Below are 12,269 nucleotides of genomic sequence, written 5' to 3'. Positions count from 1 at the left end.
TAGAGGAATATAGTAATACTGAGATTATAATAAAGTAGGTGCAGTATAAATACAGTGAATAAAGTAGCAGCATAAATTATTTAAAATCGATTATACAGTATATAAAAAAAGTCCGCCGAGTTAGCCCTGTGGTAGCGTGTCTGCCTACAGACTAACCGGACCGAGTTCGATTCCCGCCGGGGTCAGAAATTTTCTTGCAAAATTTCCACCTCGGGACTAGGAGAGATGGCGGTGCACAATTTCTAAACACTAAATTGTGGACCAATATGCCTAGGTTAAATCCCAAATCTCTCCGCAGTGCATATGAAGGGAAGGCATATGTTACTGTTGATGGTGATTCGTCCGTCGGATGGGGACGTTAAGCCTGGCGGCCCTAGTACACGACATAACTCTTCACAGCTACATATCATGCATAACGTGGCCCGCCGAAGCGGTGTGCGATTTGAAAATGGGTCACAGTCCTGGCATCTATCCGCAGTATGCGGAACCCAAATTACGCAAAGTGAAGTGGGTAGGCATTAGACACACACACAAATTTTATATAATAATATGCCAAAACATGCAGCAATAAGAGAAAAAGTGAAACGTGTAATGAAAGATTGAAGTAACAGAGGGAGTGGGTGTATATTTTCAATAAATTTAATTCATATTCAGAATTCACAAGTTAATTGAACAGAGAATTACGCACATTAAATATGTTGTTATGCAAAATCTACTGTATATCAAAGTAACAGAAAATATAGGTAAAGTAAAAAAGAACTATCTTCGATTATTTTAAGTATCTATTCTTAAATAAGATCAAAAGATACACAGAACAAATACTTTTCAGAAACGTCTTGTCAAAATGTTAATAATTACATAAATAATACATACTTTTAATCAAAACTTTAGATCTTCAAATCTTTGTACGAATTGATTTGCAAATTTAACGTAATCGGAGCAAATAGATAACAAAAAAATACTTTAAAATTACGTAAATATCAGTATCTACAGAAACAAATTTAGGAACCTAAATTTGGTCTATAGAAATTACTTTTTAAACGTAAATATTATTATTAAAATTAAAACTGTTTGGGATATTATTAAAATTATACTAATCGATATTCAAAGAATGAAAATATTTATTATATTAAAATCAATGATTGTAAAGTAAAGAACCCAAAAACAGTTGCAAATCATTTTAACGACTTCTATATAAATTTTATTGAGAATTTATACATTCAGGATTATACAGAGGATGCTGCTATTGGTTGCTTAACAGATGCATGTAACACTGAATTTCTAAGTCTCAAATTTGTTCCTACTACCGCAGCAGAAATAATGCATGTGATAAAACATTTAGAAAACGAAATATTCCTCTGGATATGATTAAATACTAAGTAAACTTCTTAAAAGCCTATTCTGAAATAATATCTCCTCCGTTAAGCTATTTATGCAATTTCTCAATGCAATGTGATATTCTCCCAGAAACACTAAAATATTCAATAGTAAAACCAATATACAAAAAGGGAGATAAATATACTATTGCTAATTATAGACCCATGTCATTATTAACAACATTCTCAAAAGTGTTTTTCATATTCCACAATTGTCTTTATACTTAATGCTTTTATTAGAAATATGTAGCAGCTAGATCTATGAAAATAGGCTTACACAGATGAGAGGCCTAGAACGTATTTATTATGTGGTATAATTTTGGAAAAATTGTAAGTAGTTCCTGAGAAAGTCAGGATTACTGTATATAAAGGCTGTATCTTTGCTGTTCACACTTCCCGGATTCTTCAGAAGTTGTGACGATCGCAAATGTGACACCAGAAAGGGAGCTTATTTGAATGTACATTGTACTTACGACTCACTAAATAAAAGACAGACATTAACGTCCAATTCATTTGGTAAGATTTAAAACATTCATGCCTACTCAGTATTTCTTCGTATTGACCTGCAACGCCGTAGTTATTACACACCGTTAAATGTCTCTATGATCTTTAATTCGGTACTAGAATGAACTAGCATCTGGTACGCCACAAGACAGCGATATCTTATTTATTTTATCATAGTGAAACGAAATTTTATTTCTAATATACTTAATGTAGAACTAACCTGACTTCCTCGACTTCACCTGTCTCTTCTGAGTAACGGAACATCATGTTGTTGAGCCACAGATCTCCATGACAGAGAACATTGAATTCTTCATCTTTTCGCCTGATTTGTAGAGTCCATTGTTCCAGCACTGTGTCACGAAGGTTGTGCAGCTTGCGTGCGAACTTGTTTTTGTAATCCGGCCATGTCTCCACTTCTTTTGCAACACTAGTGACATTTCCTTTAAACAAACTTTCCATTCCTATGTCTTCACCTTTAGAATATGCGTTTTCCATGAATGGTTTAAAAATGTCAGGATCCTTTTGGTACAGAACCAGAGAGGCAGCGTGAAAACGTGCAATCATTCTCATGACAAGAAGGCAGTGCTTCAAGTCCAAACCAGATTCTCTACAAGTCGAAAGCCGCTTTGTTTTAGATCTTCCAGTACTATTGACGAAGCGGTTTCATCCGTGTGAGAGTATAAATATTTTGCAGCAATAGGTTGATCACTTAAAGAAGGCACTGAATTCAGTAACTTGTACATAGCTGGGAATGCGATGGTAAATACAGCCGTTTCCTGGTAGAATATATTTGTTTCGGATATAACCTGTAACATGAATGTAATAATTCAAATTTCGTTGTAATGTGGCACAATTTCCTCATTAGAGGGATTTGTATGATAGTAACATATACAGTACAATAGCATATAATCTGTTCTGCGATAATTTTCTTAATTTCAGTATTTTAAACGAATAAATAAAGAAACACTTGGCGTAAATTCGTATTCTACTAAAATGTATCTTAATGTAGTCTTATTTGAGAGTGATATTACTTCACTTACGTTATCTAGTCTGAATGATGTATGTTAAAATTTCTGATAACAAGATTTTATAATTATATAAAATAATTTTCATGACATTTGTAGCATTATCATTTTCGCGTTATTCTGAGTATACGAGGGTTAACCTGAAACTAACTTCCGTTCTCACGTGACGAGCGTAGTTATGTCGGCAACTAAGTCATTTTTTTTCGCATGAATGTAATATGATTCAGTATGCAGCCAGCTACGGTGGAGTGAAGATCGTATCGCCTTTAGTTACTGTACAGCTACACAAAAATCCCGACAATTGAGATATACAGTCATTAGACCCTAACAAGATTTCTCCTAGTAAGAAGCTCTAAAGCCGTTTTAAATTTATCGTCAACCAATGCAGACTACGTAAAGATCGAACAGTAGACAGTGGATTGAGGTCATACTCAATCACAAAAAAAGAAGTCCAAAAAATGTCTTCAAAGCTTCTCCCAAACAAACTCATGTAACTACTGTCTTTTGGATCAGAAAAGGTGTGCTGCTATTGGATTTCATGAAACGAGGCACCACAGTAACTGCAGAAATGTATTGATAGTTTTAAAGAGGAGTATTCAGTGCTCAGTCGTGGCTGAATTGTACGACGAGGTTGCGCTAAACATATTGAACGTTGTGACAAATGACTCGGTTTGACTGGAGAATATATGCGAAAATAGTTTAATGTTACAGTTTTTAATGGACCAATGTAAGTTGCTTTTTGAGACAAGAATTTTTTCTTAAGGATGGTTTTCTCGTAGAGAAGGATAAGAATTTAAACTATTCATTTAATACTAAGACATTCGAAAAGTAATGGCAACATAATTACTGTTTCACATTAAATTTATCTAGGTTACTTTTGACATTGCATACTTCGAATATAGTCTGGTGCCATGCCAACAATACGTTGTCAAATTCTTGGAAGGCGGAGGATTCCATCTCAGCAGCATTTCTGTATATCTCTCTCACTGATCAATCTAAAGCTCTTCCGATGTCAACTCTTGATTGAAAGCGAATGCCTCGCTTTCACCCAACTTGCAATAGTTCGGTATGGTAGGACTTCTCGTCCACAGGCTTCTTGTAAAGTCCTAAAGCACTGAGTTGCATGTTTTTCTCTTGCAACTTGGATTTTTATGAAACACCTTTGTTCGTATCTTTGGGTGTATGGTTTACTACAAATCAGAATCAATCGGCCACTGTATTTACAAAATATGGCTACTTAGAGACTTTAAATATTGCATATTATGAAGCAATCTCTGGTCTATTAGGTCTACGTAGTACAAGATTTCAACGGTCACCGCAAGGAATACTGATTTACAGCATTGTTGCCATTACTTATCGTATATCCTAGTAGAATGAATGTTTCTGCTGATGCTTCCCTTTATCGGAATAGCCTATTACACTCAACTAAATTAATTTATTCTGAATTTAATGTATTTAATATTGAACAAATTTATAAGTATACGCTGTTAAAATTTTATCATAAAAATCGTAATAAGTTTGTATTACAGACACACAATTATGACACAAGACGAAATATTAATTCAACATTAGTAGAACCTAAATGTCTCACATCTGCTGGTCTAAAGAATAGCATAAATTTTGGCCCTGGTTGTACAATGCTTTAACTAAATTACACCCAGAACTTCTAACATGTAGCCCACTAACATATAACAAGAAAATTAGAAACGTGTTAATATCTTCAATTTGATTAAATAAATTTATAGCCTATGTGTATAAATTAATCGGCCTGTATTATATTTGTATTCTATAATTTTGAAATATACAGTATATTAGTCCTACTTTTCACGTGCGATATTATTCTTCTCTAGTGTTAATTTTATATAATATAATTCCATTGCCGCTGTAATTATATTTTAGTTCCTATTTTATTTTACTTATTTATTTATATTATTATTTTTTTTTATTTTAATATTATATCTGAACTGCGACCGAGCACGAGCGCTGCTCATTCGGTCTCAAATTTTGTTAATACTACTGTATCTTCTTTTTATATTGCTTGTATTATTTTATTTGTATTTCTCTTTGTTTGTTTTGTAATTATATTTCTTTATTCTGTATATTTGAATTTAAATAAAAAAATTAAATAAAAAACTTACATATTTAATAAGGCTCTCGAAGAAGGAAATAATGGAAAATTTTCACTGAAGACAGAAGAGTATGTAGTAAAGCTACAAAAATGTTGAAGTACTGGATTACAAATTTCGATTGTAGATATTATTCATAAAAATTAATGCAACGAACGTTTAGTAAACATAGGTCCTAAAATCATATCGACACAAATACAAGAACTTACTATTAATACTACAGCAAGTAGAACTACTTTATGGCATCCAGTTATTTCCATAGTGTTCAGCCGTTCGCCGCAGAGAGAAGCATATATTTGTTCGCGAATATCTGGTTGAATAAATCTCCTGATAGTCATTCATAGTTCGTTGAGGTAATGTTTCCAGTCACTTCAGTATTAAAATCTCAAGTGGCGTCATACGAACGTAACGTAGAATGTAATTACTAGAGACGTGACTTTTAGGGCCTACTTATAAAAGTTTTATTCCAATCATCTTTAGTAACTCTAAACAAGCAAACAATACCCAACTTCTACATACATAATGCCTCAAAGTTTGAGATTAGTAGCCAGTGGTAATGTATGGCGAACTTCGTATTTGCTGTTAAATTTACCAAGTTGGCGCCATTTAGTTTGATTGCATACTACTTCCACTGTCATAATAAGTGGGGATTAGTGAGTGGTACTCGTTTTTCAAATTCAAGTTCAACTGAACAGTCTCAACCTAACGGCTACAAATTAGCAAACGCGCTTCAGTAGATATTTTCCCGACTCTGTGTGACACTGCTCCTTCCTTTGTTAGTGTTGTGAAAAGGTCTAATTATGGTTCTAACTCATATTACATCTATTTCAGAATAATATAGTGCCATTCTTAACTCTCAGTATGTATAAATCCGATCTTTAAGTAATCACTAATTCAATTAAAATAACGTTTATTACCCTTACATTTTGTCGCAAAGATCTCGTCTCCGGTATACTCGCGATTCTCATGCTGGTCGTCTGATCCCAAGTTCGCGGGTTCAAACCCGACCGAGGACTACGAATTTTAAGAACGATAAAATCCTTAGCACAATATGCTAGGATATTATCCTTCTCTGGAAAACATGGCCCTTGACTAAGATTTACGCCATAGATAAAAACTTTCAATTTTGAGACTGAATAACGTTTGTTGTTGAAAAAGTCTTAATATAATGTACTACCTTCGGCGTACTGTACACTGGATTTCATTCATACTGTCTAGTTTCTTAGTCTTACTGACAACGAAAACTACGTCTTCTATTTCCACTCTAACTGTGCGCGTGCGGTTTGAACTTTCCTGTATTTTGTATTCCAGTTTTCAGTGGTGTTCATGCTAGAGTAGCAGTTACACAATCAGAAAAGATTTGCGATGTATGCCAGTAACTCGTGCAGTAACTCGTCACTGTTCATAGAAATGGCTATCTGTGTGTCTGTTGTATACGCTCACGAGTACTATAGTAGCATAGCTAGCAGTGGGATGGGGATGAAGTACTGGCTGTGAATAAAACCTTCCTTCATTAATGGCATTGGTCAGTAGGAACATCATCTGTAACCTTGAGAGTAGCTTTTCTTTACTCGATTTGAACATTTGATTTACAAACACTGTCTACTGTCAGTCTGTAACCCTTTTCTTTTTCAACATATTGTACATTATATTACGCCACACCATAGAAACATCAAGTTAATGTAACATAGAAATTATTACCGGTAGATTCTAAAGAGCAGGGATCAAAAACTGAATCACAAATGCATAGTAGCACTCTGCAAGAGCATTACTTTTGTACAAAACATTTAAAAAATATTTACACGTATATTAATTTCATGTAAATAAACTGAAATTATACAGGGACATCATTTAATTTTTACTAACATTTCTAATATTAACCTGGCTATACCTTTGGATTAACGGTTGAGAACCGGAAATACCGTTTGCTACCACCTTCCATGACTCAAGTTCGATGATACTGCGTAAAATACAAACAAATCGCTTTACTAGGTACAGGAGGGAAGAAAAGTAGTTCATCCAATTACGTAAACAAGGAAATATCGAGATTTTGAGTTTGATAATTTTCATCAGATTTTTGTTTAATCAAAATACATTACTATATTAACAGTAAGTGCTTTTACTCACGAACTGAACTATCCATTCGGACGCATTCATTATGCAGTGTACATTATACTGTCTACTGCACATTAGCATACGATATAGAGAATGAAGTTAAATTGAAAAATAATCGTAATATGGATAATTAAACACATTTTTGAAAATGTTGGCCGTTCATTTCGATACAGGCTTGAGTTCTTTTGTGCATATTATCACACCATACTCTATTGTACCTAATTCCAATTAGACCTGCCAATTTCCTCCTTTGCACTAGTAACTCATGTTGAAATAATTCTGTACTTACTCTATAGGCCTAAAAGAGTACCTTACGTACTGTAAATTCAATCACCACTTCTGCTCGATCCGAAAAGATAAAATTACTCAGACATGCTCCAAGTGGTTTGTCGCAGGGTCGTACAAACGAGGGAAATCATGTGATAGTTAATTACTTAATGAGGTTCTTTTATTTAAGTATTTTTAAACAGTTGTATAATATTACGTAGACGTCCAATTCCTAACAGAAATTAATGTTTTCAGAAAAGAGCTAAGACAGCCCAGCCACTACCCTTTAGACAGGGGCGAGCAGAAGTGGGTGGGGGAAACCGAGTTGCGATGTAGGCAAACGGACGACAGTACCTGTGCGAAAATATGATTCAATATTGAAAGCTCTTTCCTCATTGGAAAACGCGAATATATTTTTGGAACGTACTATACTCACTCAGTAGGCCTACTGTTTATTATGACCTAAAGGCGACTTTGACTGTATACTCGGCCTTGGTTGTCTGTGGAGGAGGATTGGAAGTTTACTAGTAGAGGGGGGTGGGAGTGAAGTACATTCAAAAACTCAGATACAATAAAAAATTTTAGTAAAAATAAAATGATGTCCCTGAATTTAGTCTTCAATTGTGAACGGAATTACCTTAGCGATTGCTCCTTCAGACATGGGTTTTGAAGCCTTTATAATGATAGACTTCTCTACAGTATCAGTGGCTCGCTTAAATTTGACAACGGCCCTGTACATGTCACTTCCATAATTGTCTCCAACTGCCGCCGCTGCCTGGACCTCGGTAGAAATTACTGTGATGTTGTTGTCTTCTTCTGCAGATCTCAGAGCCTTCTCAAAGAAAGTAGTATTCATCCATTCTGGCCTAATGAGCTCGTTGTTAGTTTCCATAATGTTTCGTACAGTTTTTTTTTCTGAAATTAAAGAAATTAATTCATTATGTTAAATTCTCTCATTGTAAATCGTATTTTAATAGAATACTATGCAACAATCATGTAATGGTAGTTGTTAAGACACGAGTACGAAGTATTTACGACGCAAGGCTTGATAAAAACTATGCATATATTTTGAAACATTAAATTTTAGTGAATTTTTAATAGGGAACTTTCAACACCGTCTGAAATAATGGGAAACAAAACACTGTAAGCGGTAATAGGCGTATATGCCCAGTCGCCAAGACTACGGAAATGAATATCTGTATCAAAATGAACCTTACTAAATTTATATTTAGATAATACACAGTAAATAAGTAAATATTCTAGTATGGGAGTAGAAAATATTCGATTGAATGATTTCTATGAAGCTTAATGGAATGAAGAGTTTCTAATTGCTGTTATTCAAAATCTTCTTCAAACTCTTTTAAACGTCATAAGTACCCACATAGTCATTCTGGAAAATCTCGTCACTCTTAAGGAAAGTAGCCATTGCGAGCACTGTTCCTAGTGAAAACAGTTCGAACTACGTATCATGAGATCTGTGATCACAGTGTTTGTAATCTGTGTGTAAGTGAATCTGTGGCTCCAACTTACGTTTTACGTTCACAGAATGCAATAAACACAATATATGTGAGTGACATTTTTCTTTTCGGTCCTGAAATATAAGATGTCATGTTTAGTTTATTGTACTCTGACAGGACATACGTGATTTTAGTAGATATACAAATTATTGTAAATATATTTTACAGGTTTGTAAAGGCGTCAAAGTGATTATCTTAAAAAAAATTATCTTCGTTTCGGATTTGCTATCTATTTATCTGTCTGTGTGTCTGTCTGTCCGCCTATATATAATAAACAGAGAGTCCATAAGCAAACAGGTCCCATCCTATCTTCTACCTAACAAAATTTATTGTCGGGCGATGAGCGATCGTACGTCGATATACTGACAGGTTCGTGCATGCTTCCTTACTTAGATCGATCCCACTCCACCCCTTAAGCCTTGGTTTTTCTGAATCGACGCATGCGACGTACGGGGTGCAAGGCCCGCCTTGCACAAATCCGGAATAAACGAGAGATAGTGAGTGGTTTCTATAACTGCGAAATGCGAGGACTGCGCATGCGTCGATTCAGAAAAACCAAGGCTTTACCCGTTAGCTTCCTCGAGACAGGCTCTCCGCTCTTCCGTCATTACTCATTATGCCGACTGAACATGACTACATAGAACCTGTCTGCATAGGAACTCTGTAGACAGTCCGTTCTTCGTTAGTCGTTTCTGTTTTTTATTATTATAACAATAATTACTATCATTACTGTTATTATGATTAATATTATCATAACTACTACTATTATTATTATTATTATTATTATTATTATTATTATTATCAGTGGCGGCTCGTGGGTATTCAATATGCATACAAAAATAAACCAAGCAACTTACTTTATTTAAAGATTAGTTCCATGCGCCTTGTCTTGTAGTTGCAAACTTTTGAATCATCTTCTCATTAAAATCCGATATGTCGTTTAACATAGTCTTTACAATGGAAAACATAGCTAATGCGGTCAGTCTCTCTTCTCTCATCGTATTTCTAAGACAGGACTTTACTCTCTTCAAACACGAAAAGCAACGTTCTGGTAAGGAAGTTGTCATTGGTATGGTGATAGCTATGCGTAGTAGTTTCACAAGTTCTGAAAATGAGGCCTGCAAGTTCTCAGATAGAAGAAACTGCAAGAACTTGACTGCGTCACTGATATTTCTGAATTCTTGTCTCTGATACAACACAGTGAGTTCCGTTTTTAGTTTGTCTTTATCGAGCATTGGGAAAAGCTTCATACATACATTTAAGTCATTTTCAGGAAATGAGCTTTTGTAGCATTCAAATTTTTCTTGACACAGAAGAGGAGATAATATCAGATGATCTATGAACTGGAATCGGGTGTTAGCTTGTGTGAAAATGAGGGCACACACTTCCATGGCTGCCGCAACCCTTGTCTGAATCCCTTCGACCTTACGACGCTTTTTAGGGCTTTCATTTTCACAGATCTCGCTGCTCAACTGTGCACTGTTTCGTATTGTCTGTATGGCATTAACAATGCTTGATATGCAGAGTCGGCCTCGGTAGCATAGTCGGTTGCGGTTCGATCCTGGCCCAGGTCGATGGCATTTAAGTGTGTTTAAATGAGATAGGCTCATGTCAGTAGATTTACTGGCATTTAAAAGAATCCTGCGGGACAAAATTCCGCCACACCGGCGACGCTGATATAACCCTTGCAGTTGCGAGTCTCGTTAAATAAAACATAATTTAATTTTTTTATATGCAGATTTGAACCTTAGAAATATCTAACTGGCGATATTGTAGTTATTTTATAATGTATCTACATAACACATCAATAAATGGAAAAAAAAAAATGAGCCAGAAATTGAATTCGGGATCTTCAAGAGTACACACCAGGGCGCTTGCCCCATTTATTGTGATGTTGTTAGATGTTTCAGATTCCATTATGGTTTGAAAACATTCTAGCAATGGCTCCTTCTTCTCATGAACAACATTTACTGTTCTTATTTAAAACTCCATCTTGTTGCCCCAGCTGATGGAATTGTCTTTCAGGCACATTAATTTAATACAGACTGTGTGAAGATCGAGAGAAAGCAGGGATACTGGATACATTAGCAAAAAATATGCGAGCTTTGTAGGCTGTTTTATTTAACGGCTCTTTCCATTATGAGATTCAACTGATGGGCACTTAATTTCACATTTCTCCTGTATTGTTAAGGTACTGAACTGAATAGACTGTAAATATTGTACAGAATTAAACATTGTTGCACTTGTTATACTCACAACGTTAAAGAAAATGTATTTAAAACTGCGCGCTACTGACAAACTGCTGCAAATTTTGCAGCGCCTGGAAACTCTGGATTCAAGGCAAGGGGCTAGCAGGGGGAGGGGTAAAACTAACGCGCAAAGCTTCCGAGACGAGACTGGCAGCTCCAGGGGAGGAAGTGGCTTCACCCATAGTCCTTGTGTGGTTTCGCTCTGGCAGCACCAGGGGAGGAAGTAACTTCACTAACGATTGCGTGCATGTCAATGAGAGCGAAATTTTTTTAAAAATTCCAGCCGCTAAATAGAGACTGTATAATAAATGTATTTCACAACAAAAAACGAGACAAGAACCAAAATGTCTGGGGGTGCTGCAGCTCCGCAGCCCCCCTTCGAAAGCCGCCCCTGATTATTATTATTATTATTATTATTATTATTATTATTATTATTATTATTATTATTATCATTATTATTATTATTATTATTATTATTATAATTTAATATTTAAAAAATGTATATCAGGTTTGCCGTGTGTTATATAAGGTAGTTGACACTTACCTAAACGGATGAATGTTCACTCTTCCTTTCTCTACTAAATAAAATAAACTATCTGAAGTTCGTGGGTCTATTGTACATTGCTGCCCAGTCACTATCACAATTAAGTAATCGCCATCGTATCATATCTTATCTTTAACATATTACAACGTTCACAAAAACGTACACCAGGTGAATATTAACAATCATGCGATCTCGGTGAGCTGTCAAGAGATCAACTGTTGTGTTGTATTCGTGTTGGGAGTGTATCAAGGTGATGTGTGACGTCATCTGCGGAGCTGTGTTTAGTTCCAATTTATTCTTCCGTTATGTAAACCCATCGGCCGAAGCGTGTAACTAATGGATGATAGAAAGATGTCACGAAATTTTACGAATGAATATGTTTGTTATGCTAGAAGCTTTCTCGAGTGTAGATTATCATTTTGTACATTGCACATTAAATTTTCTGTTATTTGCTGAATTAGGAAGTGAGTCGAAAAATTATTTTATTATTACGTTAATTCATCACTTGAAACGTGTAATGGGTGATGGAAAGATGTCATGAAATCT

At 35.2% G+C, this 12,269-nt stretch overlaps 1 protein-coding gene and 1 long non-coding RNA gene across 4 annotated transcripts in view; one reads left to right on the top strand and one right to left on the bottom strand.

Annotated features, from left to right (window-relative positions):
* Window positions 1-12,269, top strand: part of LOC138705986 (uncharacterized) — a 394,464-nt gene that overhangs the window by 60,644 nt on the left and 321,551 nt on the right. The window lies entirely within an intron of this gene.
* Window positions 1-12,269, bottom strand: part of LOC138705972 (uncharacterized) — a 52,064-nt gene that overhangs the window by 37,080 nt on the left and 2,715 nt on the right. The window contains exons 1-3 of one of the 3 annotated variants that reach the window (XM_069834804.1): window positions 11,724-11,933; window positions 8,051-8,328; window positions 2,101-2,686 (exon numbers count right to left, since the gene is read on the bottom strand). In XM_069834804.1, coding sequence (XP_069690905.1) covers window positions 2,101-2,450 — 350 coding nt within the window. In that variant the 5' untranslated portion in view covers window positions 2,451-2,686; window positions 8,051-8,328; window positions 11,724-11,933. Of the gene's footprint in view, window positions 1-2,100; window positions 2,687-8,050; window positions 8,329-11,723; window positions 11,947-12,269 lie in introns of those variants that run through there. The other 2 variants (XM_069834803.1, XM_069834802.1) reach the window with 2 other exon arrangements.

This window comes from Periplaneta americana, chromosome 9 (assembly GCF_040183065.1).
Source record: "Periplaneta americana isolate PAMFEO1 chromosome 9, P.americana_PAMFEO1_priV1, whole genome shotgun sequence".
NCBI lineage: Eukaryota > Metazoa > Arthropoda > Insecta > Blattodea > Blattidae > Periplaneta > Periplaneta americana.
The sequence above is the reverse complement of the archived record's forward strand: the minus strand, read 5'-3'. Positions and strand labels throughout refer to the sequence as shown.